At 30.7% G+C, this 24,487-nt stretch overlaps 5 protein-coding genes across 5 annotated transcripts; 1 reads left to right on the plus strand and 4 right to left on the minus strand.

The window, feature by feature from the left end:
* LOC119662107 (tRNA selenocysteine 1-associated protein 1) lies at positions 1-1,394 on the plus strand. The gene is made up of 2 exons (XM_038071658.1): positions 1-169; positions 225-1,394. Exons 1-2 carry the CDS (start codon positions 131-133, stop codon positions 1,206-1,208), a joined length of 1,023 nt encoding a protein of 340 aa, XP_037927586.1. The 5' UTR covers positions 1-130; the 3' UTR covers positions 1,209-1,394.
* A 3,063-nt stretch (positions 1,395-4,457) lies between these two features.
* On the minus strand, positions 4,458-6,216 carry LOC119689128 (minor histocompatibility antigen H13). Its single transcript, XM_038103876.1, has 3 exons — positions 5,876-6,216; positions 4,737-5,587; positions 4,458-4,679 (listed from the first exon to the last, which is right to left on the minus strand). Exons 1-3 carry the CDS (start codon positions 6,074-6,076, stop codon positions 4,544-4,546), a joined length of 1,188 nt encoding a protein of 395 aa, XP_037959804.1. The 5' UTR covers positions 6,077-6,216; the 3' UTR covers positions 4,458-4,543.
* A 2,503-nt stretch (positions 6,217-8,719) lies between these two features.
* On the minus strand, positions 8,720-10,303 carry LOC119662655 (ubiquitin thioesterase OTU1-like). Its single transcript, XM_038072329.1, has 2 exons — positions 9,419-10,303; positions 8,720-9,355 (listed from the first exon to the last, which is right to left on the minus strand). Exons 1-2 carry the CDS (start codon positions 10,157-10,159, stop codon positions 8,825-8,827), a joined length of 1,272 nt encoding a protein of 423 aa, XP_037928257.1. The 5' UTR covers positions 10,160-10,303; the 3' UTR covers positions 8,720-8,824.
* Positions 10,304-12,754: 2,451 nt separating this feature from the next.
* Positions 12,755-17,449, minus strand: LOC119662062. Its single transcript, XM_038071606.1, has 2 exons — positions 16,564-17,449; positions 12,755-14,085 (listed from the first exon to the last, which is right to left on the minus strand). The coding sequence occupies exons 1-2, from the start codon at positions 17,332-17,334 to the stop codon at positions 12,886-12,888; spliced, it is 1,971 nt and encodes a 656-aa protein (XP_037927534.1). The 5' UTR covers positions 17,335-17,449; the 3' UTR covers positions 12,755-12,885.
* Positions 17,450-20,290: 2,841 nt separating this feature from the next.
* LOC119662785 lies at positions 20,291-21,890 on the minus strand. The gene is made up of 2 exons (XM_038072543.1): positions 21,435-21,890; positions 20,291-21,374 (listed from the first exon to the last, which is right to left on the minus strand). Exons 1-2 carry the CDS (start codon positions 21,795-21,797, stop codon positions 20,310-20,312), a joined length of 1,428 nt encoding a protein of 475 aa, XP_037928471.1. The 5' UTR covers positions 21,798-21,890; the 3' UTR covers positions 20,291-20,309.
* Between the last annotated feature and the right edge of the window lie 2,597 nt (positions 21,891-24,487).

Genomic DNA, 24,487 nt, shown 5'->3' on the forward strand with positions numbered 1-24,487 from the left:
TCAAATGTCTCTTCGGCTCATGTCAAACAACAAATATAACGGAGCGTTTTCTGCTTATTCTTGTGAAGCGGTGTTTTCGTGTTCTAATTTGCTTTATTGACAAACAAGATTTCGTAAACATATTGGAAAGATGGCATCTGCAGTACATTGTCAACTTTGGATGGGCAGCGTAAGTAATAAATAAAACTTATCATTGCAATGTATTTAATCCAATATTAAAACAGTTAGAGTCCTATATGACTGAAAATTTCATAATTGCTGCTTTTCGTAAAATGGGTGAGGAGCCGACAACTGTGCGCCTGATGCGCAACAAATATACTGGTGAGCCGGCAGGTTACTGTTTTGTCAACTTTGCCACGGACGAAAGCGCGTTGGATGCAATGCATAAACTGAATGGAAAGCCGATTCCTGGTACTAATCCAATAGTACGCTTCCGTCTAAATAGTGCAACAAATTCATATAAGCTACCTGGTAACGATCGCGAATTCAGTGTGTGGGTTGGAGATCTTAGTTCTGATGTTGACGATTATAAGCTTTACAAAATTTTCTCCACAAAATATACATCAATTAAAGCGGCTAAAGTTATATTAGATAGTTCTGGTTTCTCAAAAGGTTACGGTTTTGTGCATTTTGGTATTGAAGATGAACAAAAATCTGCGCTGTATGAAATGAATGGATTTATCGGCTTAGGTGCTAAACCAATTAAAATATGTAATGCTGTTCCTAAGCCAAAGAATGAACTAGGTATTGCCTTGGGTACAAATAGTAACTATGGTTATGGTGGCACAGTTAGTGAGACATTATCCTCAGGCAGTACAGATTATTCTCCATACTATGACCCGAGTGCTGTTTATTGGCAAGGTTATAATTCTTGGCAAAATTTCTACGAAACAAATTTAAGCGCAGATGGTGCTGCAGCTTATTTGCAACATGCTATTACTCAACCTCACTCGGACACTCAAACGTTGCAACAGCATGCTGAGGCTTGGAGTGCTCAACGCAATGCAATGTATGAACAACAGCAAGCTGCAGCCGCTGCAGTAGCAAGCTCAACAAACGGACGCGGGGATGAATATACTCTGGTTGAATACAAACAAGTATTAGATGTTGATAAACTTAACCGTGAAGCTATGGAAACCGATTCTCAACTCTATGATGCATTAGAAAGTTCAAAATGGATGGCTATTGACCAACTGGAAACTTTTTAAAAGTACTATGTTAAAACAGACTTGCTCATCTCATGTACAAATTTCGTTTTTCATAATTTCCTTTTTTGTAAAGCAAATTTTAAGAATACATTTAAGCTTTAAATACTAAATACTATAAAGAATGTTATATATTTTTATTTTCTTTAGTTTATTAATGTTTAAGGGGCAGACAGCGTCAAATACTAAAATACCATAAAGAATGTTATATGTTTTTATTTTCTTTAATTTTTAATTGATTCAGAGAAAGCATCAAATTAGACCAAGATAACGTTAACTTTGTTATTTTTATTTATATGTGAGTTAACACTAAAATTAATTTTAAAATTCACTAAGAATAAAGGACTGGACTACTAGTTCCCACGTCTTTGTTCTTTTTGAATTAAATGATTTGCTTGAAAGTTGAAATTTTTAATAATTATTATACATTTTGTTTAGAAAGCTTTCATCTATTTGTTTACTTGTCTGTTCTTTTTCTTGATGTGGATCATGTTAAACGGTAAAATTAAATGTCTGCGAAGAAGTAGTTTATGATCGACGGACAATCATTCAAATTCTCTAATATTGCGAACCGTGAAAAATAATTAAAATGACACACTGTGGTGTGGTCGTTGGCTGTTTGAATTTCTATGAAAACAAAAATAATTTATTTTTATTACAGTTTGTTGTTACAAGTGTTAAATGCTAAACTTCATAATTAAACACATCATTAGTATAGTGTACTAATGTTCAATGTGCACTTAATGTGTCATAGTAAAAATTATGATTGCTTCTAACATTTGAAAACATATCAAATTTCAATGGGATAAGATATGTTCCTACAATAATTGTTTGTATTTTACATTGCTTGATTTCTTTAAATCAGTCAACAAATGTTTTCTTCCATTAATAGAGTTTTACCAAAAGCGATCTGATTAAAGAAGCCGCCATATAAACAACAATTTCTTGATAATTATGTTCTGGTCTTGTTTGCTTTAACAGAAATTTATAATTTCTGTTGACATCATACTAACATAATATATAGTATTAAAAAATTATGGTTTATATTGATTTGCTAGAGTAAATTGTCGTTGCGAACCTCTTGATCACCCACTTGGAGATAAACATAGACATCTTACCATATTTATTATCTTTGCTAATTGTCATTTATTGTTATTTCATTTCTTTATTTATATATAATTAATGAATGTAGATTAAGGTCTGTCTGGTAGATCATCTTCATTGTTTCTAACACAATCTGTATTTTAACGAACCAATAAATAAACAGATAACAATTCGTTTTTTCTTATATTGATTGATAATGTTCATTTCATATATATAAAACAAATCATATACATATAAACAAATAATTTTAATTTAAATAAGTCAATAAATTTTTTAGTTTAATTTTAATCAAATTATTGTATAACTATTTAATGTGATTTAATTTCTATTTAACAATAATGTAATGAAAATGTAAATAAATAAATTTTTAATATTGATTAATAAAAAAATTAAAAACCAATATAGCTTAGAACTTAAAAAATAATAAAAAACCTTTAGTAGAAAATGGGATAAATATTTGTTATTTAATCGTATCTCTTTTGTCATATTTAACTGAAATAAATAAAAAAATATATATTTTTAAAGACATATACTAAGTTATTGGTCTTTTCCTTAGAACAGAGATATGTAACTTTGAGCAAAACCTTCCGTGTCATTTTTAAAGTTAATATTTTAATTACCTCGAATGTCTAATATATATAGAGCATTTTAAGAAATTATCAACGTCGGTGGTTTAGATACTTTTTTATGATATTTCGAAATTCTTCGAAATTTAGTGTGTGATATATCGTAGCACAATAAATCGACAAAGCGGTTTTTTGATCTCTAGGTTTAAATCATCTCTTTATACCATGCTTATGTTCAGCGATTCTCATGCTTACTTTATTCTTTTTTTAGTATACTTGCAGGCATAGCTTGGACCCCTCGCATCTAATGGAGTTCTCCGTATTAACCATCCACTAATTACTTTAGCAATTATTACTTCTTTTATTAAAGAACTGGTGTTTTAATGTATTTTTGGCTTTAAAAGATAATTTTATGTGTATAACCCTTATAACATTTTATTTTCTTAATAGAAATTAAAAGATGGTACGACATTGCTATATAAAATTAAAGCTGAATATTATAGTTTGGTGTACATAAAATTAATATTTGTTTTAGTAATAGATAAATATTCTTTTTAAAAGCAGTTAAGATTTAATTTTTCATAAAAAATTTAATCAGAAATTCCTGATACCTTGATAAGACGTGCATTTGGAATTTCCGATTTCGAAGCTGTGTTTAGAACTGTATGGTAAGGACATTCGTTATTACCATTTACATTAATTAAAATTAACTTTAATTAACGCTAACTTTAATTAACATAAACAATTACCAACCACTGCTTGAGGGTTTATAATACCCATGTATTCACGTTGTAGCTTGCTGGAACCTGCTTGTGTAGACCCTTTGTGGGGAGTCGAACTGCAGTGGCTCCGAGATGTAAACCCAGCCGTTCTTGAAACTCACTCATAGCTCATTTCTTCGTTTAATTACTATTGTGTTAACAATAGTATTTTATAAAGAATTTTATAAAGAGCTTAGACAAAGCTTAGAATGCTATTCAGAAGAAGGTCTTGCAGTGCGCCAAATACTTATATTTTTAGTATTTACGTATATTTATTATACCATAGATATATGGAACCTACCTATTTAAATAATTAGAAAAAAGTGTTTTGAATTTGTTTAACATTTTATTAAGGTTCGGTCAATGCATATCATCGCGTGGATTGTTACTTAAAAATATCTTAATTTTAAGGAAAAACAAAAAATTTAACGAATATTAATAAAATATTGGATAATAGTTGCATTGCAGCTTAGAATATGTAATTTTAAAAAATATTTTTAATCGATACGATTGGGTTGACCTCATTTACACACTAATAACTTATATATTATGCAGTTATTATTTACATAAGGCTTAACCGTTTGCACGATTATTGGAAGTTCGAAATTTAATGTCTGATAGGATATCTCGAGTAAAAAATAGTTTTGTTTCAATATGTTTTCTCTTAATTACTTGTAGAATTAACAAAAAAAAAAAAAAAAAAAAAATAAAAAAAAAAAAAAAATTTAAAAGTAATCAGTGCGCAATCAGTGGTAGTGTTGAACTTGTTAAATTTCGCTACTTTTAACAATTTCAAAAAGATGTCTTGATCCAATTTTAAATACATTAGTTTTAAATTAGTTTTATTTGAACGCGGAAGTTTTACGGAAATGATCTTTAGCAATGACTTAATGACTTGATTTCTTATTTATTTTGCCTTCCTAGATTCCTTTTTCTTAGTATTATTGTTACCAGATGGTTTGTTGCTATTGTTACCATTATCTGCACTTATTTGTTTAGTATTGTTTTTGTTGTTAATTTCTTCTTCTGGGTGATCTTCATATCTGTTAAAATATAAAGATAATACATAGAAATTGCGAATTTAATTTGGTTTAACTTACGCAAATAATGTTTTCAGCTCTCCACGTACTAGTGCTACGAATAGGGGTGTGCCCATGCAAGCGGGTACCAAATACAATAGCGCTGGCTGTGCATGCTTAAAGACATGCATGACGAATATGGTGGTCAGCAGACCCAAAAAGTAGGCCGTTAATGTGGCGTAAAAATAAATGCGACTTTTACGTTTGGTACTGTGATCAAAACGCAAAAGCAATGCAATAAAAATTCCGGGAATAACAATATCTCCCAATCCCAACATAGCAAAATTTGAAGCATTTAAGCCATTTGTTATCAAGTCTTGGGGAAAGACTAGCTTAATAGGTGCTTCAAAACTTTTAGCAACAGTAACCATAACGTTCGTTCCAAATACCCAGAAAATATCGTAGAAAAATAAACCACTAAGTAGTATGCAGCCAGTTACAATATTATTTAAGTGCAACAATTCTACACCGTTCACCGCAAATGCTAATCCGAACAAATTGTTGGCAATCCAGTGTTTCTTCAACAGGTACCATATGCCAATAATTGAAGATAATTTCAGACAAACAACATCATGTGTAGAAAATTTGTAATTGATTAAATCTTTCTTGTTGCGACCTTCGCCTTGAGTAAAATGTATGTGGAATGGTATTTTTGGTACAGCTGCTGGCATCAATGAATTAACTATGGGACTAAGTAAATGTGCCAATGCAATGACTCCGAGAAAAAAGAAGTATCCAGTCAACAAAACATTTATATGATCTTTGGAAAATATTTTAAAGAACATATATAAACCAAAAAGCGCACCGGATGCAATTATTGGAAAGAACATAGCGTCTTTTTTCGTCATTGTGTCAGTCTTTTCGCCGGTGGCCTGCAAATATTGAAAAAACGTCGACATATGTATATATAATATGCGCATGAAAACTTAAAGTAAAAAAAAACGTTTATCAGTTATTTAAAACATCTCTGTTTGTGCTCAAAAATAATTTAATTAAAATGTATTGAAAATACATATAGTGTTCATGTATTTCATTTGGCGAAAATTTAAATTAATATTTTTGAAGTTAATATTTAAGTATCATCAGAAGTGATGATGTGGTTTTAAAACAAATGACGTTTAAACAAAAGATGTGCGCGGCATATTATTTAGTTAATTTACCTTTTTTATCTGGTGAAGTTTTACAGAGCGTATAGATCCAAATACTATGGGCAGCATAGCCATGACAACAAGGCTGCCGTAAGCCATGGCCATTCCTTCAGGAGTGGAAGGAGTCTTTTCATTTGTTATTTTACCGCCCGTAGAATTTTCGACAGCATCTACAACTTTTTCAGCTAGTTGCTCCACAACCTCACTAGACATATTTGATATTTTTTTAGTTTTAGCGTACTTAAGATTACGGTGTTTTCCAATTAATAATTAATCAACTATTAACCACAGCGTAAGTTAAGAAATGACACGCACTCAAAACTTAACACCACATAGAAAAGAAAGTGACAGAGTTATTCATTGACAGTTTAACAAATAACATTCATCTCCGCCAAGTTGGCATCTTTGATGCAAGGTACAAAATAGGAACGAAACAAAGTTTATTCATCGCTACACTGGCGAGACTTCGCCACGATTTTTATATTACAAAACCTTATACCATGTTCAGACAGCCAAAATTCCTTAATTCCGTACAAATGAAATTAACTTAATTTTGAAAGTGTTCATACTGCCTTAATTTGAGCCTTCGTTTTGATGAAATTAAGGCAATTTTCCTTAATTTCGTTCTAACCTTAAAACTAAATTTTGTATGGAAAAAACTACAAGTAGAATATATAAAAATTACGTGCTTCATAAAAAGCTTCATAAAAAAATAAAATGAAGAACATCTCAACTTTTATTTTTTAATAATTACTCCGTAATGTTATGAAATTGAAGTGTCAAAGCGACTAATTTAGTTTTTGATGGTTTTCTTTCACAAAAAAGCATTAAAACGGTAATTGAGAGTAATAAAAGTAAATTAAAATATACATTTGTATTTAATATTTTTTTATCAACATTTCTTTATATCTTCAAACAATAAAAATTCAATTTAAATGTTGTGCAATATTTCATAATAATAAAAATGAGCTGAATACCGGAAAAGTTGTCAGAGTTATTGTTTTGCTAATTCGTTAAGTTGATCACAAATTTTACGAAAACAAGTACATACATATATATAAAATTATCACATTACCGACTTACCGATTATTCGGTAAAGTGATCAAATATATATATACACAATTAATATTTAAAAGAAATGAGTAATAAACATATTGAAGACCTAGATTTTGATTTGTTCAAATTTATTTAACTTACTTGTAGAACTTAAACTGTGTTTAATTGGACAAGAATGATTCTTATGTTTTCAATTTCAAAATTATTACTGTATATAAGATTTATATTATATACATTGAGGGAAATAGTAAATTATATCGATATGGCAGTAAATGTTGGTATTAAACACAATTTGGAATAGCGTAAATTAAATAAAAATTAGGTAAATTAGGTGTTACCATTGCGAAAATTTTATAAGATGATTAATTAAATTTGAAATCTTTTAACAAAAAATAATAAATAAGTGCAATAAATAAATTAATAAATATTTACATAAGTGCAGTGCAAAGAATCCCTAAGAAATTTCAATTTACTTTACCTCAATAAGACCGCACACGGCCTTATTAAAGATACATTGCAGTTTGAGTTCACAACTAAAAATTTCATAATGATCGCGAATAAAACAAAAACTAGAATTAATTTTTATACTCGAATACGTAATTTTTCGAAATAATGTAACATTTGTTAGTGATTGCATATATGTTTGTAAATAACTAATATTAAGGACGTGTGCGAGTTAGGCTAAGTTGATGCTAAACCAAATGGGAGATTTTTTGGGATTTTTTGCACTGCACACATTTTGCCATTTATCAACACGTATCGACACATCAATACATTATCGACACAACTTAGAATTTCCCTTATTTAAAACGCAACTTAGCCTAACTCGCACACGACCTAAGAACAAATAAACCTAATAAAATTGCCTTACCATATAATTTATGTGATAATAATATTATTTTATTCATTATTTCATTAATATTTGATAAAAGAAATGATTAAAAATTATTTCAAATTTACTTTATTTTATAATTCTGGTTTAATTTCATATATAAACTTAATTCACAAGCAAATGCATACAACGAAGGAGCGTCAGATACAACGTAACATCCCTGTCAAAACGTCAAAAATGTACATAAAACTAGTTTAATACAGCGTTCACAATGTGAGATTTAAGGTAGATTAAAACAACAATCGAGATTAAAGTACTAATCTCTTTGTATAATCTCAGATTTCTCATGCAAACGTTAATGTCCTTTTGGTCAAGATTAATTTTTAATCTTCTTAAAAATGGTAATTATTTTTCTGTGCAACTCTGCAATTAGCTTAATATCGTGGATTTTTTACGATCTTAGAAGAATTTGAAAAAAACTGTCAAAAGCTATTCCAAGCAAATATTGATAATTTGAAAATGCCGAAGTGAGTAAATTTTTAATAAATTTGTTTAATAATAGTTTTACAACTAAAATTTGTTAAATTATTGTTATAAAACTATTTATTAAATTCTCATAATAATATTCTCATATATGATGGAAGGATAAGGTGTCGAATAACCAGATTGTATCTTCGACGTAGGAAGGTCATATCTGCAGAAGATTCAGGATTCTTCATTATAATTCCTACTACTTCCTTGTAACAATTTTTTCATTATAATGAATGCATACGATGAAAAGATGAGGTGTCACATGATCTGATGACATTAGGTGCTACCAACTCAAGATAGTCAATCGCCAATCAGGTTTATGGACGTTCGACAATTGCTAGACAATTTTTCATATCACTCATATATTCTTATAAGTTAATTAGAAAAAGTATTTGTTTGATTTATTAAAAATACGTTAATAAATTAAAACTCTACTTATTAATAAAAAATATTTAAAAAAGACTATATATTTTTAAGAACTCTTCATGTCGTGCTGCTTAGTATGAAAATTCGAGATTTACTGTGGGGAAAGCGTAAAACGATTATTGAAAATGGTTAACCGCTTTTTTTAGAATGCTCTTGGTATGACCGACTTGTTGGAAATGACATTGTTTCACAGATGTTTGCACAACTTCTGTCTCCTCTTCAACTTCCTTTACACAGCTTTCATTTTCCACATACTGATGTGAAATTTTTGATTTGATAATACAATCCTCAGAGGCATTTCTATCTTGCATGGAGTAACTATATTGTATTAGAGCTTGCTGTGAATTAGCGTTGGTGTTTTCTCTTGTATTTGGTGTTATTAAGCTGTCATCAGTATCTGATTCTTCTACGTTAACGTCTTCACTTTGACTTACAGCTGTTTGCACACACTCAAGGCTTGTTTTAGTCTTTTTGAAAAGATTGGTCATTTTCACTTCACTTAGTTTGCTACGAACATGGTACAATGTGTCGTTTCTGAAGCGAAACTTTTGATTTCGCTTTTGGAACTTCTTCTTCTTTGCAAACTTAAGTGCTTGTGCGTATACGCCAACTTCGGTTATAGGAAAAAGTGTTCTGCGCAAGGAACTCTGATACAAAAAATAAATTCTAAATTAAATGACAAGCAAACAAAAATATATACCTTCACTTACATTAGCATAAGTCATATAGAGAACATCATAATGAGAGTTTTTTTGAGTAAGGAACATACGACGAGTAAAATTGAGACGTTCCCCAAACCTATATACTACTCCTTCATTTACATGCACAACATCGATTTCCGTCTTATAGTATTCTGCAAATATACTACACTCCACCCTACCGCCACAAGAGCTTGGATTCAATATCCATTGACGATAATTGACATTCGTCATTCCCAATGCTTTTCTATTAAATCTTTCAGGTTGAGAGGCGATTTTTAGTGCAACCATTTCCCTCATTTCTTCAGATGCTTTTTCATTAATTCTACCAGTGATGGCATAGCGTATGCTAGTGAACAGACTCGATGCATTTCGTGCTATTTGTTGACGTACGAATAACCCAATAGTTTTCTTATCAGTAAGAACCATTCGATCGGGTAAAAACAGCTTTTTCCTATGCATTCCCATAACCTCAGTATCTTCAAGTTTTACATCCTCATCTTCAGGCTCCATCTGTTCCAAGACTAACGTTATGTCTTTGTTTATTCCTAAAGAATTCAGGTCATCAGCATTTCGAGATAGATCCAGCAAACGTGGAGGATAACCCATGAACACCAACAAATTCTTCACATTTTTAAATACAAGTAAACCAATACGCAACTTGAAAATTCCGATTGTAGTGTTCTTCGTCAAATTATCAAGGATGTGAGTTTTATTCTCAAACTTAAGCCTCACAGAAAACGATTTAGGCATTTTAGATATCACCCCTTTATTCCTTTTAATCAATAATTTTGCGAATCAATCGGGTATAAAAATTTTGTTTATCGTTAAGCTCAAGTATTTTATCTAACTTTCACTGAAAATTTTATAACAAATTTTTATAACAAATTTTTTGAATTGTACACACAAAAAAAATTTATTTATGTTTTTTAAATTTAACACATAGTTTATTTCAAATTCTATTTTACTTCAAAAAAATCTGACAACTAAATCAAAGCTATTGTGTTAGTAAAAAAAAGAAAACTAAATTAGAAATTTATTTTTCCCATAAACACATTTATGTGCTAATTCTTAATATTTTTTTCTTTATTTCACTGTGGACGATACGAGTATACATTTGAGTTGAGTTGAGAAAACCGGCGGTCAAGAAGCAACTATGCAAGTGCCAGAATTATGTAAAATAAATAATATTTATTTATTTATTAACAAAGTTATAACGTAATTATAAATAAAATCTAACTAAAATTTATAGAAGCTATAGCTACTTGGCCTTAAGGTTACCGATTTGGAAAAGAAAGAAGGGTATTATAGTTAAGAGCTAGGATGACAGTATGATTAAGGCTTAAGTGCCTTGTTTTATTTATTTTATTATTATTATTTTTTTTTTAGATAGCGAAAGAGGGGTTTGTAGAGAAGACGGGTGTAGTGTTTGAGGCTAAATTAAGGTATACATATATTTTTTTTAAGTTATATTGAAGATACTTAATTATAAGCAGAATATTTGATTTTGAGGGGTCTACTAATAGATTGATCGGATTGTGTTTCCAAATATGGTGTTTCTGTGTTTCCAGAGATGCGAGTTTTCGATAAGTATATATTGTATTGAATATAAAATGTTGCAGAACCGACAGGAGGGTGGTGCTGATCTATTAAATAAGTGTGTGTTAAATTGATACGTCCTAGTCTTAATCGGATGAGTTTGGTAAGGTGTGCATGTGGAAATTAATGTTGATGTTAAAAATAATGTATGGTATATTGTAAGTTATTGCTGATTTGCAAAGGTAATACTTGTTATATTCAAAATATTTTTGTTTGGTAAATGATGCAGATACTTCATATTTAAAATTATTTTATAGCTTGATTTAATACACAGATTTAAAATGGAATACAGAAAAATTGCAACTTATTTAAATAACTGAGTTCTGAAAAATGTTCCGAACAGCTAAACTCTGTTACCACTGATAAATAAATATACAGTATCTTTAATGAATTGATTAATTTACATCTAAACTAGCTTGGTTAGCTTAGATTGGCATCAAGTTGCCAAGCTTACACCTCTGGGACTTTAGCGATACAAATTAGAAAAACGTCTGATAGAGTGGTTTTATTGAGAATTGTATATTCATCTTGTGGGCGAATATACATTCTCCCGTTGATTAGGATTGCAAGGTCTTCCTAATTCTTTGTTTGTTTAGCAAAAAGTATTTGTCTTATGATTCAAAAGTGTACGACTTAGTGTTTAGCTGCATCCACAACATTTCAAAGTCAGTACCTTACATATATACTAAGTGTATTAAAGTTTTCTTTGCGTCAGGCATGTTTCATGTCCCACAACTGTTATATTCAGCCAAGTACATCTTAGGGATGTGTTCATCTTTAACAGCCAGTGATATTTGTACATCAATTAATATTTCTTTGGATAAACAATTTAGCGAACTTCCTATTGGGAAACTTACATATAGTTTGATGACCTTTTCACCATTTATCATTTCTTGGATTTCAAAAAAAGTACTAGATTATTGAGTACATATTTGATAAGCATGCTGATATCAATGTGATTGTGCAGTACTATGCTCACCTTTATCTCCTTTAAAGCATTTAGTAGGTCAGTGGTGTGTGTTCATTTAAATACGCTTCTAGACGAGCTTTTGAAGGTTAGGTTAGATTAAGAAGCCGGGTGTTGACAGTTATCAGCATTTCCACTCGGCGAGAAAATTTCACTTTGAAGGTACAGTGGTGGTTCGCTAATCAAAATTAATTTTTAATATATAATTGCGAACAGTACACTGCATGCCGTTTATATATTGCAACAGTCAATGAAAGAGCCGAATATGATCAGTCGAAAACTGATCTTTTTGAGCATCTACACGTGCTAGATTTTGGCAAGATTTTTATGTGCGAATAGAAATATGTATTATTTTCGAATTTTATTTGTGAAGAAAAGTATGCCTAAATCTTTCCAAAGCCTACCCAGTGTAGATGCTGGGTTAGTATGTGTAACATACTGCAATCAGATCTAACTTATAGAGAGTGATCTCATTACGTAATGAATTCAGTTTGCTAACTTACTAGAAAGTTATTATATTACATATCGTTAATTTAAAGATCTCTTAAAATTCTATAGTGTTTCTGTTATCCTTAATATTTACGTGTTCACTTTAAACGCGACAAAAGTAGTCTTTAATGTCCTTGAAAAAAATGTAGCACGAGATAATATGTCCATAGACAAAACCGATATTTACTATTAATGCAGGAATTTTTCGAAATTTTAAATATAGATTTAAGCAGATGATACTTTCAAGATCTTAATTACTATCGTATAGATTAAAAATAAAAATTAGAAATCAATTAATTCAATTGCTCAGCAATAATTGTTTTTTATTTTAAATAAGCAACGTTCATATATAATTGTTGCTTATTGACGAGGAACAAGATTTATATAAATATACATTTAAAATTTAGCTTACTAATTGTAATTATTATGTAAATGTGCGACTACGTTTAAATTTTCCTACGGTCTCTACCGGTTGACACAAAACAGAGTCAGAAGACACACAATATGTTTTCACAATTGCTTTAAAGTGCTTAATTTGATTCGATTTAACCTCATTATTGAATTCGTTTGTAGCATCTCTTTCAGTTTCTTCAGCACATCTCTCATTTCTGAAAGATTTAATTGAGAATTGTGATGAGGTACTAGATTTCATAAGAAATCGTTCCGAAACATTAGTGTTGTACTCTGAACATTCAGTCTTAGCAGGAATTTCTTGTATATTAGCACTATTGACTTGCATTACATCAACTTTGTTTGTAGGATCTCCTTCGGTTTCTTTAGCACATTTCTCATTTTTAAAGGATCCAATTGAGAGTTGTGATGAGGCACTGGATTTCATAAGAAATCGTTCCGAAACATTAGTGTTGTACTCTGAACATTCAGTCTTAGCAGGAATTTCTTGTATATTAGCACTATTGACTTGCATTACATCAACTTTGTTTGTAGGATCTCCTTCGGTTTCTTTAGCACATTTCTCATTTTTAAAGGATCCAATTGAGAGTTGTGATGAGGCACTGGATTTCATAAGAAATCGTTCCGAAACATTAGTGTTGTACTCTGAACATTCAGTCTTAGCAGGAATTTCTTGTATATTAGCACTATTGACTTGCATTACATCAACTTTGTTTGTAGGATCTCCTTCGGTTTCTTTAGCACATTTCTCATTTTTAAAGGATCCAATTGAGAGTTGTGTTGAAGTACTGGATTTCGTAAGAAATCGTTCTGAAACATTAGTGTTACACTGTGAAGATTCAGTCTTGACAGGAATTTCCTGTGTATTAGCACTATTGTTTTTCCTTACAACGAATTTGTTTGTATCATCTCTTTCGGTACTATTATTTTTCATCACACATTCTAATGGAATATCATCATCTGAACCCGAATCTTCCGTTTCTATACAAGCATACTGATTTATTGCAGTTTCCACATCATCAAACTTTGCTTTAGCCTGCTTACATAGTCTAGCTAGTTTGTCCTCACTGTGTCTGCTACGAACATACGAAGTGTCTTTTTTGAACCGGAGTTTGTGATTTTTATTGTGCCATTTTTTTTTTCTTGCAAATTTAAGTGCTTGTTCATATGGACCTACTTCGTTAATAGGGAAAAGCGTTCTGCGTAAGGTACTCTACAGATAAAAAGAAAAAAGTGTATTAATATACGCTTGATATAGAAATAAGTACAATATTTGTGTATTTATGTATTTATTTATATATATACTAAAATAATGGATAATGAATTCAAATAATATTCAATCCGATCGAACCTTCAAACTGATCGACACGTCATGCCGCACGAAGACGAAGCATGAAGCATTTTTATGTCCAGTCATGCTTAAACATTTTGCTCGAGCACAATATGCCTTTGGAAATATAAGGGAAAAAATATGTAGTTCGAAAATTTGCTGTACTACGTATTTATATAAAATAAATATAAATATGAAATTAAACATTCAAATTTACGAAAATTTTTCTTAAAACATTGGAACGAAAAAGTATTAATTTTCGAATTTTTTATATACGCTTAATAAATTATTCTTTATTACTTGTATTCGAATATTCGAATATTGCTATATATAATATTTCGAACACCGGATAAGTTTCCTAACGAAACCACCATAAATATAATAATTATACCAAAGTATTCAAAAAGTATTACAAATTCGATACAAATTAGAAAGCTATAGTTTTTTATCGAAAATATTATTGTTCCTTTAGATTTTGCAGCATATCTATAGCAGTTTTGTTAATTAGAATGGAACCGTTTACTCTACGTCTATACTGACGACTTTTGGCTGGATTTTTACTCACACTTTTACTTACCAATATATACGAATTTCCATTTATAAATAAGAATTGATAATAAAATGTATCTACATTCGAACATAAAAATCTTGCCAAAGTAGCTAAACTTTCAGACGTCGAATAAGCTATTTAAGTAACTTGAACGCTTGGAAGCAATTATAGTATTGAATCCATATGTTGACACTTGAGTATACTCAAGCCGCTCAAACACCGTACTTCTCAAATACTTCGAAACAAACATTTAAAGTATTATATATTTTAATAATTTTAACCCGTTAAGCTAATTGGTCAATAGTTAAATAATATACTTTTTTAACAATTTTTTGTTTTTTTAAAAGATTTTATTTGAATCGATATTTCGAAAATAGTCTATAGTCAGAGGCGAGGCGTCAAATGGTTCAGAGTGTTCACTGAACACCTTAACAAAGCTTCCTTTTTAGATCTTTTTTTTATTAGGTAAATTTTCGCGCTATTTTGCTACTTAACATTTTTAATAGTAGCTTTTCCAAACAGATTAACATAAACACAAAACGTACAATACAAACAAAATTTCACATATGTTAGTTACACCCAACATTACTTATAATTAATAAAAGAAAAAACACATTCCTCTTAAAATATACTAAGGTTCAGAAAAAAACTGCACCGCGCTGCTTACAAAGCATGCAAATGAAATAACATTCACATTGGGACTATGTTCAATATTGAATAAACATAAAACATACAAACAAATACAAAAATAAAAGAGAAAACAAGCCCCGCAAAATATGTGTGTAAAATAATCATAACTCTTAAATTAATGCGTGCAAGCGGTTTAATAAAAAAAGTGAACCTCCAATGTTATGCAAAGTAAATACAAAAGAGAAAAGAAATGACTGAGCGAAAATCGCTTTACATTTGACTAGAGGTTCAGTCGACTAAATTGAACCGCAAGTTCATACAAAGCGTACAAAAACAATCAAAGCCACGGTTGCCGTTTTATATGGACAAATGGTTCAGTAAAAAAACTGAACCGCGCATAGTAAATACAAAATAAAAGAGTAAATGAATGCATGAGAGTTTCTTACTCTTATGTAGAGGTTGGAAATAAACCAAAAACAAAGTCATTATTGCAATTTTATACTAGCAAATGGTAAAAGTAAAGAAAAAAATTAAAGAAATTTGAAGTGAAAAATAATATTTAGAAATGGATAAAAGTGTGATTAAAGATTTGATTTAAATATCTTTTTTTAAACGATCTTCTGAAAAAAAGGTTTTAATTCATAAAATGACCAACTCCAGATATGAAAAATTTGGTACCTCATGTAAAAATGTCGAAATATGTGGTAAGTCGCCGTTTTCCTACAGCTATTTACCACAAAAACCAATGGATCACAGGCTGTGAACATTTAAATAAATTGTTTTGTTGGTCTTGTATGCTATTTGCTTGTGGAAAGGACAAAACTCAGAAGTAGGGGGAATACGTTATAGTTGGAATTCTGTTTTGTTCAAATTGTAAACACCTTGCCAAAAAGCTGACACCTTGCTACTGTCTATAATTATCATTAGGGTGCTATATAATGCCAATACAATGCAGCCATATTTTAGTATAAATCATAAAGAAATACTTATACAATACATTAATATTATAGTACCCTGATGATGGCTATAGAATATAGTCGAAATATCGGTTCAAATAAAATCTTTTACAAAAACAAAACATTTTTTTAAAAAGTGTATTATCTAACTATTGACCACTTAGCCCGCTAAAAACCAATAAATTTTGTTTTTAAATGCAATTATAAAGAAGTACTTATACTTACATTGGTATGAGTCATATAAAGGACATCATAGTGGGTGTTCTTAAGAGTAAGAAACATACGACGAGCATAATTGGAACGTTCACCGAATCTGTATACAATGCCTTCAGCAATGTGAACCACATCAATTTCGGCCCTGTAGTGTTCTGATAATATAGCACACTCAACACCACCACCACAAGTTGTGGGGTTTAGTATCCGTTCGAGATAATTGGCATTAGACACTCCGAGTATGCTTTTGTTGAATCTTTCTGGCTCGGAGGCAAGTTTAATTGCTATTATGTGTCGCATTTCCTCATCAGCATTTGCATCTATCTTACCCGTCATGGCATAGCGTACTGCCATAAAAAGACTAGAAGCATTCCCTGCAATGGGTTGACGTACCAATAAGCCAATATTTCTTCCGTCAATTGCTCCACTATTAATGTCAGCAGCACAAACTTTCACAGAGCAAAACAATTCTTTTTTTGGGCGAATTTCGGCCGGTACTTCAATATTTTCCACCTGCTTTTTATGTTTCTGTTCAGATTCTTTCATTTCAAGAACCAAAATCACATCTTTCTTAATCCCTATCGAATCAATACTATCCGCGTTCCGAGACAAATTCAACAAGCGTGGAGGAAAACCGATAGATATACGCAGATTACTAACATTTTTTATTATGGCCAAACCAACACGCAATTTAAATATACCGATTGTAGTGTCCTTTGTCAAATTGCTGAGTATATGAGTTTTATTTCCATTTTTTAACTTCACACTGAATGATTTAGGCATCTTGAAGAATAAAAGCCAAGGCTTTTGCAACGTTTTTTGTGCTTTTTGCTAATAATTTTGATGATTAAACAGGAAGCTCAAATTTTGAAAGTTGTTTGTTGCAATATCTTTTACTTTTTATGATCAAAGTTAAAATTTTATTGAAGTTTTATTTGAAACATGAAGATAGCATTTATTTCAATGAAACTTTGACATTTATTAAAATATCTAAAATAATTTTTTTTTTTATTAATATATGACCAGTTCCTGCATAATATAGAATGGATATACATAGTGGTTCATTGCTTAGTTTTAAAGGTGACGAAGTTTTCTTTTCCATAAGAATGGCGCGTAAGTGCCATACACATCTTACCACACATCTGAAAATAAGGTTCTAAAAAGAACCTTCCATCCAAACAAGTAAAGATACAAACAAAAATAGCAAAAACCGGAGACGCAATCAAATGTTGTGGGTAAAGAAAAGTCGTGAAATTTGGGTTAAAGACTTCATATAAAGGCTTGACTGGATCATTTATGGTGTGACTAGCAATCGGCGCAGACAACCACGGGTTATTTATGCCTTTTACCCATTATCTGAGATGGAGCAGCTACTTCAATTATCGATTTTTTTCTTATACACATTCAATACATTATCTAGAAAAAAAGTATATATAATATATATTATTTTATATGCTTGTGACTTACTATATAGTAAAGAGTTTGGTATTTATTATTTCATATGCCTCTAGCATATTATCTAACTTTTAATTTAATTTTTTTCTCTTAAGCCCCAATTTACTCTCTGAGGTGAAAGTACAAATTTGTTGATCCATACCACCTTAAGGTAAGAGTAAACCATAGCTTTGATTTTTAACGCTTCTACTTTTATGCACGTTCGCTTATGTTTGATACTCTCAGTAACTGATATATAAAATTTGAACTCACCATATTTAATATATGTAATATATTGCATTATACATAACATAGTATAAATAAATACAAGTTAAATATAATAGATTATTTTCATAACAGAGATCTCACTTAAACACTTCTAGACTATTTGGGATTTAAAAAACTTAAACTTAAATATATTCCAAATTAACTTACAAAAACTACTTACTCAAGACTGACCGATTTGATCTTTTCACGCAAGAAAGTCTTGTCGTAATAGCAAGCTTTCTGGTTAAGAGATTTTCACATGGATATATCTTTTTAATCTCTTTCGTTCGAATTTTTGTGAATTCTGATTTTACTATGGGGTTCTTTAGAGCTTCGTAAATATTACCGTTAAGTTAGACTTTTATGCAAGTGAAAGTCTGGATAAATAACATTCTTCGCTTGAGAAATCGGTATGTTATATAGAAAAATTATTGGGAAGATACATTTAATTATTTAACAGAAGTAATGATTTTTTGTAACGAAATTTTAAAATAAATCAAAAAAATGTTATTCAATCCAAAACTATCCTGTTTACATTTTCTTTGTGCTTCCCTAGTTAAAATATATTGAAATACCTGGTCCAGGCTAATCCTTCTAAGAATAAGAAAATAAGTTAGACTTAGATTTAATAAACCTTAAGTAATAAAAGACTTTTATGTTAATGTTAAAAAAATTCGCTTTTTACATGTTTCCTTTAACCTAAAGGAACCTGTCGACAAATTTTGAACGAAAATTTAAAATATTAAAACCCAATATATCGCTCTCTACTAACATTTTCAAGCCTAACTGGAAGTTTGAGCTTTGTCTTTTTTTTTTATTCAGAAGTTACATTGCACTTAAAAGATACAATTAACTTATACTCGTATAAGAAATTAAGGCTATAGCGACACAGGCCTAATGATAAATTTTTATGTATTGGATATGTGATGGTTCTATGGTTTTCTGGTTATTGGAGTGAGTTGAAGAATTTCAAAGGGATTTGATTAATTTAATCTATTTACGTACGATCGGTATTTATGGCATTATATCAGAACGTGGGTAATGGTTAAATTAGTGTTGCATACTTGACATGTAGGTGGTAGAGTCTAGTCGGGGTCTGGTGAATTTAATTATGTCAAAGCGTTTCCGGCGTTGAGTTTTTGAGAGAGACTATTGCTATATAGAGATTTTGCTTTGGTTGGCTACTTTATAGTGTTGGACCAAAAGTTATCTTTATAGTGCATTGCTTTGCATTTCATGTACTTAATATGTCGGAGATGTTGAGATTGTGATCGTATATTGATGGGGAGGTATAAGTACTTTTGACTTCTGCATCTGCTAGTTCGTTTCCTTTTATATTGCAGTGTCCTGATATCCAGATGAGTACGATTTTTCTCCGTTTCGTGGTTAGAAAATGTCTAATTTAAGAAGTGTAAACTTTGTCTCTTTAATCTCGGCCTTACTAGTATTTTTCAAAACTTGTAGTGATGTGCAAAGCAATTATATTGGGGAACTCTTTTCAAAAGTATGCCTTAAAAATAAATAAATTTTTAAATGATCCAACACAAAACAATTAACAATAAATATAGATCTCAAAAAGTATCACTGATTTTATTTCGAACACAAATACAGAAAATGTATATAAAATAACAATAAATCACCATTTCATGAAATGAAATAAAATGCAATGGCAAGGGAATGTAAAATAGAAAAATGTACATTTACTTTTTATTACAATTTCGTATGAAAAATTTCTTTAATTGCTAGAAACTCCCACGTTCGCTATTATTCTCAGATCTGGTAACACCAGTGCTGCTTGAACTATAAGTAGAATGCGTTGTAAAAATCCGCGGAAGAGTTGATGACTGTCTTGTAAAGAATTGATTTGTAGATGCTAGAGTAGTGTTATTAGCACACATTGTTTCAGTGGCTGGTGTTGCACTGATCTTAGTGGGTATAGCATTGGTAGCACTGGACACTGTTGAATCGAAACTTGTCACTTTAAGCACTGTAGAGTCTTCAAATTTTGTGTTCATGGCATCAATGTCTATAGTCGAACCACTAGATTGTGGTATTTGTCACGCGTATGATTGTACTGTTTTCGGTATATGGCTTGATGCATAGCAGCCTGTATTATCTACATTTGGATCTAAAGTACAATCATGTTCCACCAGACTTCCTCGCAGTTCCTCTAAACTCTTCGATTTGACTTTGTTTGTAAATTTATATATATCGTCTTTTGTTTTCTCTACAGAACGATGATTGTCCATCACGCAATTGAAGTTAGTAATTTGGGATTTTCCAACGCATTGCATTTCATTACTATAATCTGTTCCATCGTTTGATGCTAAGGATTTTTGCGGCTGTGGAACTATAACGCTGTAAACTGTACAACCAATTTCGGTATTTGTACGTCGCAATTTAGTTGATGATCTTTTTTGTTGTTGCAATAAATTGTTGCAAGTGTTGCTGTGACTTTTTAGGTAGTTATCATTTTGTTTTTTAGTTTTATCATTGTCGTTAGATGCAGTAACTGACGATGTTGTGGAGTTTGTTGCTATGTTGTCAATATGTCCTTCAGTTAAACTAGAGCTTAATGCTTTATCAGAACTATTTTTGAATTTATCTCGTTTCTCCGCTACATCAGATTGTGGCTCCGGATCTTCTTCGACAGAATAAACAGTTTCAAGAATATCGGGTCGTCGCAAAAAACAATTATTACGTCGCCCACTACTATACCTATTTACATTCGTTTCAATGGCATCAGAGATAGATCGAACAATTGTGATACTATCTCCATTATTGTACGAAGCTGTACTTATGCCACTACTCTTCTGCCGTGGCCATAAATTGAAAACGTCTGAATCAATATCTTCCAAAACGACTGCTGAGTCTGAATCGTTCAATACATCCAAATCTGCACCATAGTTGACTTCAATAGTCTCTAATCCATTATCAGTTAAACGTGTCGACAATGTGTCAATAATTTTGTGCTGTCGCTGTATTGTTACTTCCCGCAAGCTCAACAAATGTGCAATTTGCTTCTGTTTGCGTTTAAGCCGGGATTCTAATAATAACAGTTGAGATGTTAATGCATTCATTTGACTGCTTTTTTCTTTTTGGTATCGATAATGTAGTTGTACCTTAATTAAGATAAAATTTAGTAATATGTAATTATCGAGCATTTGAAATTATCAACTTACTTGTACAGCATATGCTTTGCGCCATTTCATTATATGCTCTGCCTGATATCGAACCTTGGCTCGAAGTTCACCAATAATTAAACGTGCTGTATGCAAGTCTTTTGGATCCTGGTTCATCATTGTTAAACGTAAGTTACTGGTGTACATTGAGACTGGTATGGGAGGCCACTGAAACAGTAGTGGTGACGGTGTATGCGTTGGCAAAGAGCCGCGCTGGCCACCGTTAATTAAACCAGCAGCTTTGGCAGCTCCACCCATGCTCAGAGTTCTCCTAATAGGTATATTTGGCAGATTAGCTTTGTTTTTTATGTTGCACTTCTGCGAAATGGTGAATGCCAAATGTGACCCATACGCTGCGTACATTAATACCACTATATTTAAATACTATCTTGAGTGGTTCTATTTTCAGGATCCAATAGCGAAAAAAAGTCTGACTTACGGTTTTACATTTAAAAGTATTAACGGTATATCTACAAAGAATAATACAAAATAAAATTATATTATGTGTACAACAATTAATTTAGATAATTCAATACGCTGGAATTTAGAATTAAGTTGTAGATATATTTATTTTCTTATTTACAAGAAAATATTTACATATTTAAAAATGTTTATAAAATTATTCTACTTTTGACCATTCTCCACTTCATTAGACCGAACAATGTACCCACATTTACTTATATTCTGTTTTCATTGTTGGCCCTTTACGAAGCCCTACCTTCTATACTACATTATCTGTTTTTTTATTTATTATCTATGCTATTCTGGATGTCCAAAAAACTTTGTTTTTTTTTTTATCACATGTGCCAAACTGTGTTGTTGTGTTAGTTCGCCTATTACTAAGTACTTTTATTCCTCACATTAAAGCCTCTAACATATTCCAGTCGAAGTCTCTTAACAAGACTCTTGTAGATATATACACATAGTAGAAAAAGTCTACGGATATTCACAAAATTTTTCTTAACTTACGCATAACTTTTTTAATTTTTACTCAAATTCATTTTTATTTCCTGATTTATTTTAACCCAAGAAACAACAAAAAAGTTCCAATATAAAAACTAAACAGTTATTCTTTAAAAAAAAATTGAACACTATTATATGAAAAAGTAGCAATTTTTGAAGCAGAAAAAGTCTACGGATATTTCTTAATATTTACATTTACCGTTAATTTAAATTCGCTTGCAAGCATAAACGTTTCATTAAATGATGTTTAATTATTAGTTGACTTCCTGAAGAGTCTAAAAATTAATCACTGAATAATAATATTTTTTATATAAGCAACAAATTTTTACAATATAAAATAAGAGACTTGCAATTAGTTTTAGTGAGCGACAAATAACTGTTAAATTTTGGAAAGATGACGTATGCCAAAGAAAAATTGCTAAAGATATTGGTTGTCAATATTCATCTGTGTATAGAGTTATAAATAACTTCAAAGAGACGAGTACTTACGTTTCTAAACCTCGCACTGGCCGCCCCTCATTTCTGTCAAATAGAGAAAGATGTACCATAATCAACCAGATGAAAGTAAATCCAAGAGTAACAGCTTTCAAACTAGCTGGACATAATGTCGAAATACTAGAAAACAAAATATGTCCTGATACTGTGCGGAAAATTTTGAAGAAATGCATGTATTATACCCTGATTGCAGGAAAGAAGCCATACATATCCAGATATAATAGAATAAAATGATTAAGCCGTGCAAGAAAGCGTATAAATAAACCTATAAAGTTCTGAATATGAGTTATTTTCTCCGATGAGAGTCAATTTTAAATATTTGGAATCAAAGTTAGAAAACTTGTATGGAGAAAATTATGCACAACCTGTGATAAACCGTAAACAGTAAAACGTGTTGGTGACGGCGTAATGATTTAGGGGTGTATAGCAAGTAATGGTGCGGTTAGACTTGAATTTGTACAAGATACAATGGAGAAATATGGTTTTCTAAATATTCTAAAAACAAATTTGAAAGAAAATGTCAGAATGTTAGGACTTGAGGCAACCTTTTTGTTTCAGCAGGGCAATGACTCTAAGCATACAGCAGTCATAGTACGGATTTGGATGCTGTACTATGCTCTCAGGCAACTTCAAACACTACCAGAATCACCAAACCTTAGTCCTATAGAACATCTGTGGGTTTATTTGGAAAATAAGATTCGCCAGCATATGTTTTCCAGCAAGGATATAGTAAGAAACGTCATCAAGGAAGAATGGCTAGAAATAAACGCACAGGATACTGCAAAGCTGGTTGAGTCCATGCAAAGACGCTTAACAGAGGTTATTAAATGCAGAGGTTATCCCACAGGCTATTAAATTTAAGATTTTTGTGAATTTTATTGTTTTAATGTAAATATTAAGAAATATCCGTAGACTTTTTCTGCTTCAAAAATTGCTACTTTTTCATATAATAGTGTTCAATTTTTTTTTAAAGAATAACTGTTTAGTTTTTATATTGGAACTTTTTTGTTGTTTCTTGGGTTAAAATAAATCAGGAAATAAAAATGAATTTGAGTAAAAATTAAAAAAGTTATGCGTAATTTTAGAAAAATTTTGTGAATATCCGTAGACTTTTTCTACTATGTGTATACTTATACCAGTTTGTAGGGTTTGCTATATATGCCTTAAATGAAGTCCCCCATTTTGTGAATTCTATCTACGTCTAACCAACGCCCTCAGTCATATCTATAGTTCTAAGCAGGTATTGTATACCTTTCGCAATGCAATAATCTCTAAAAACGTGAGAAGTGAACATAATACCTTTGTCTAATATTATGGATCTTTTTGAATTAAAAGAAATTATTCACTACAATGAAAGTGCGTTTATATAAAATGAATATAAAAATTTTTATTAATATTTTACTGCTTTTGTATTGGATAGTCCATCATTGTAATTTGTTAATTTGGGAACAAAAGAGATTTTACTAATTTCAAGACTTTTTACTGAGAAATTACTGTGAATGTGAAATAATTGAATTATTTTATCTGCCATTGTCATTTTTAGTGAAAATATTCATATTGTTTTGTCTTTTAGAGTCCCCGTTATTGTTTTGATT

Source organism: Teleopsis dalmanni, chromosome X, assembly GCF_002237135.1.
Source record: "Teleopsis dalmanni isolate 2A chromosome X, ASM223713v2, whole genome shotgun sequence".
Taxonomy (NCBI): Eukaryota; Metazoa; Arthropoda; class Insecta; order Diptera; family Diopsidae; genus Teleopsis; species Teleopsis dalmanni.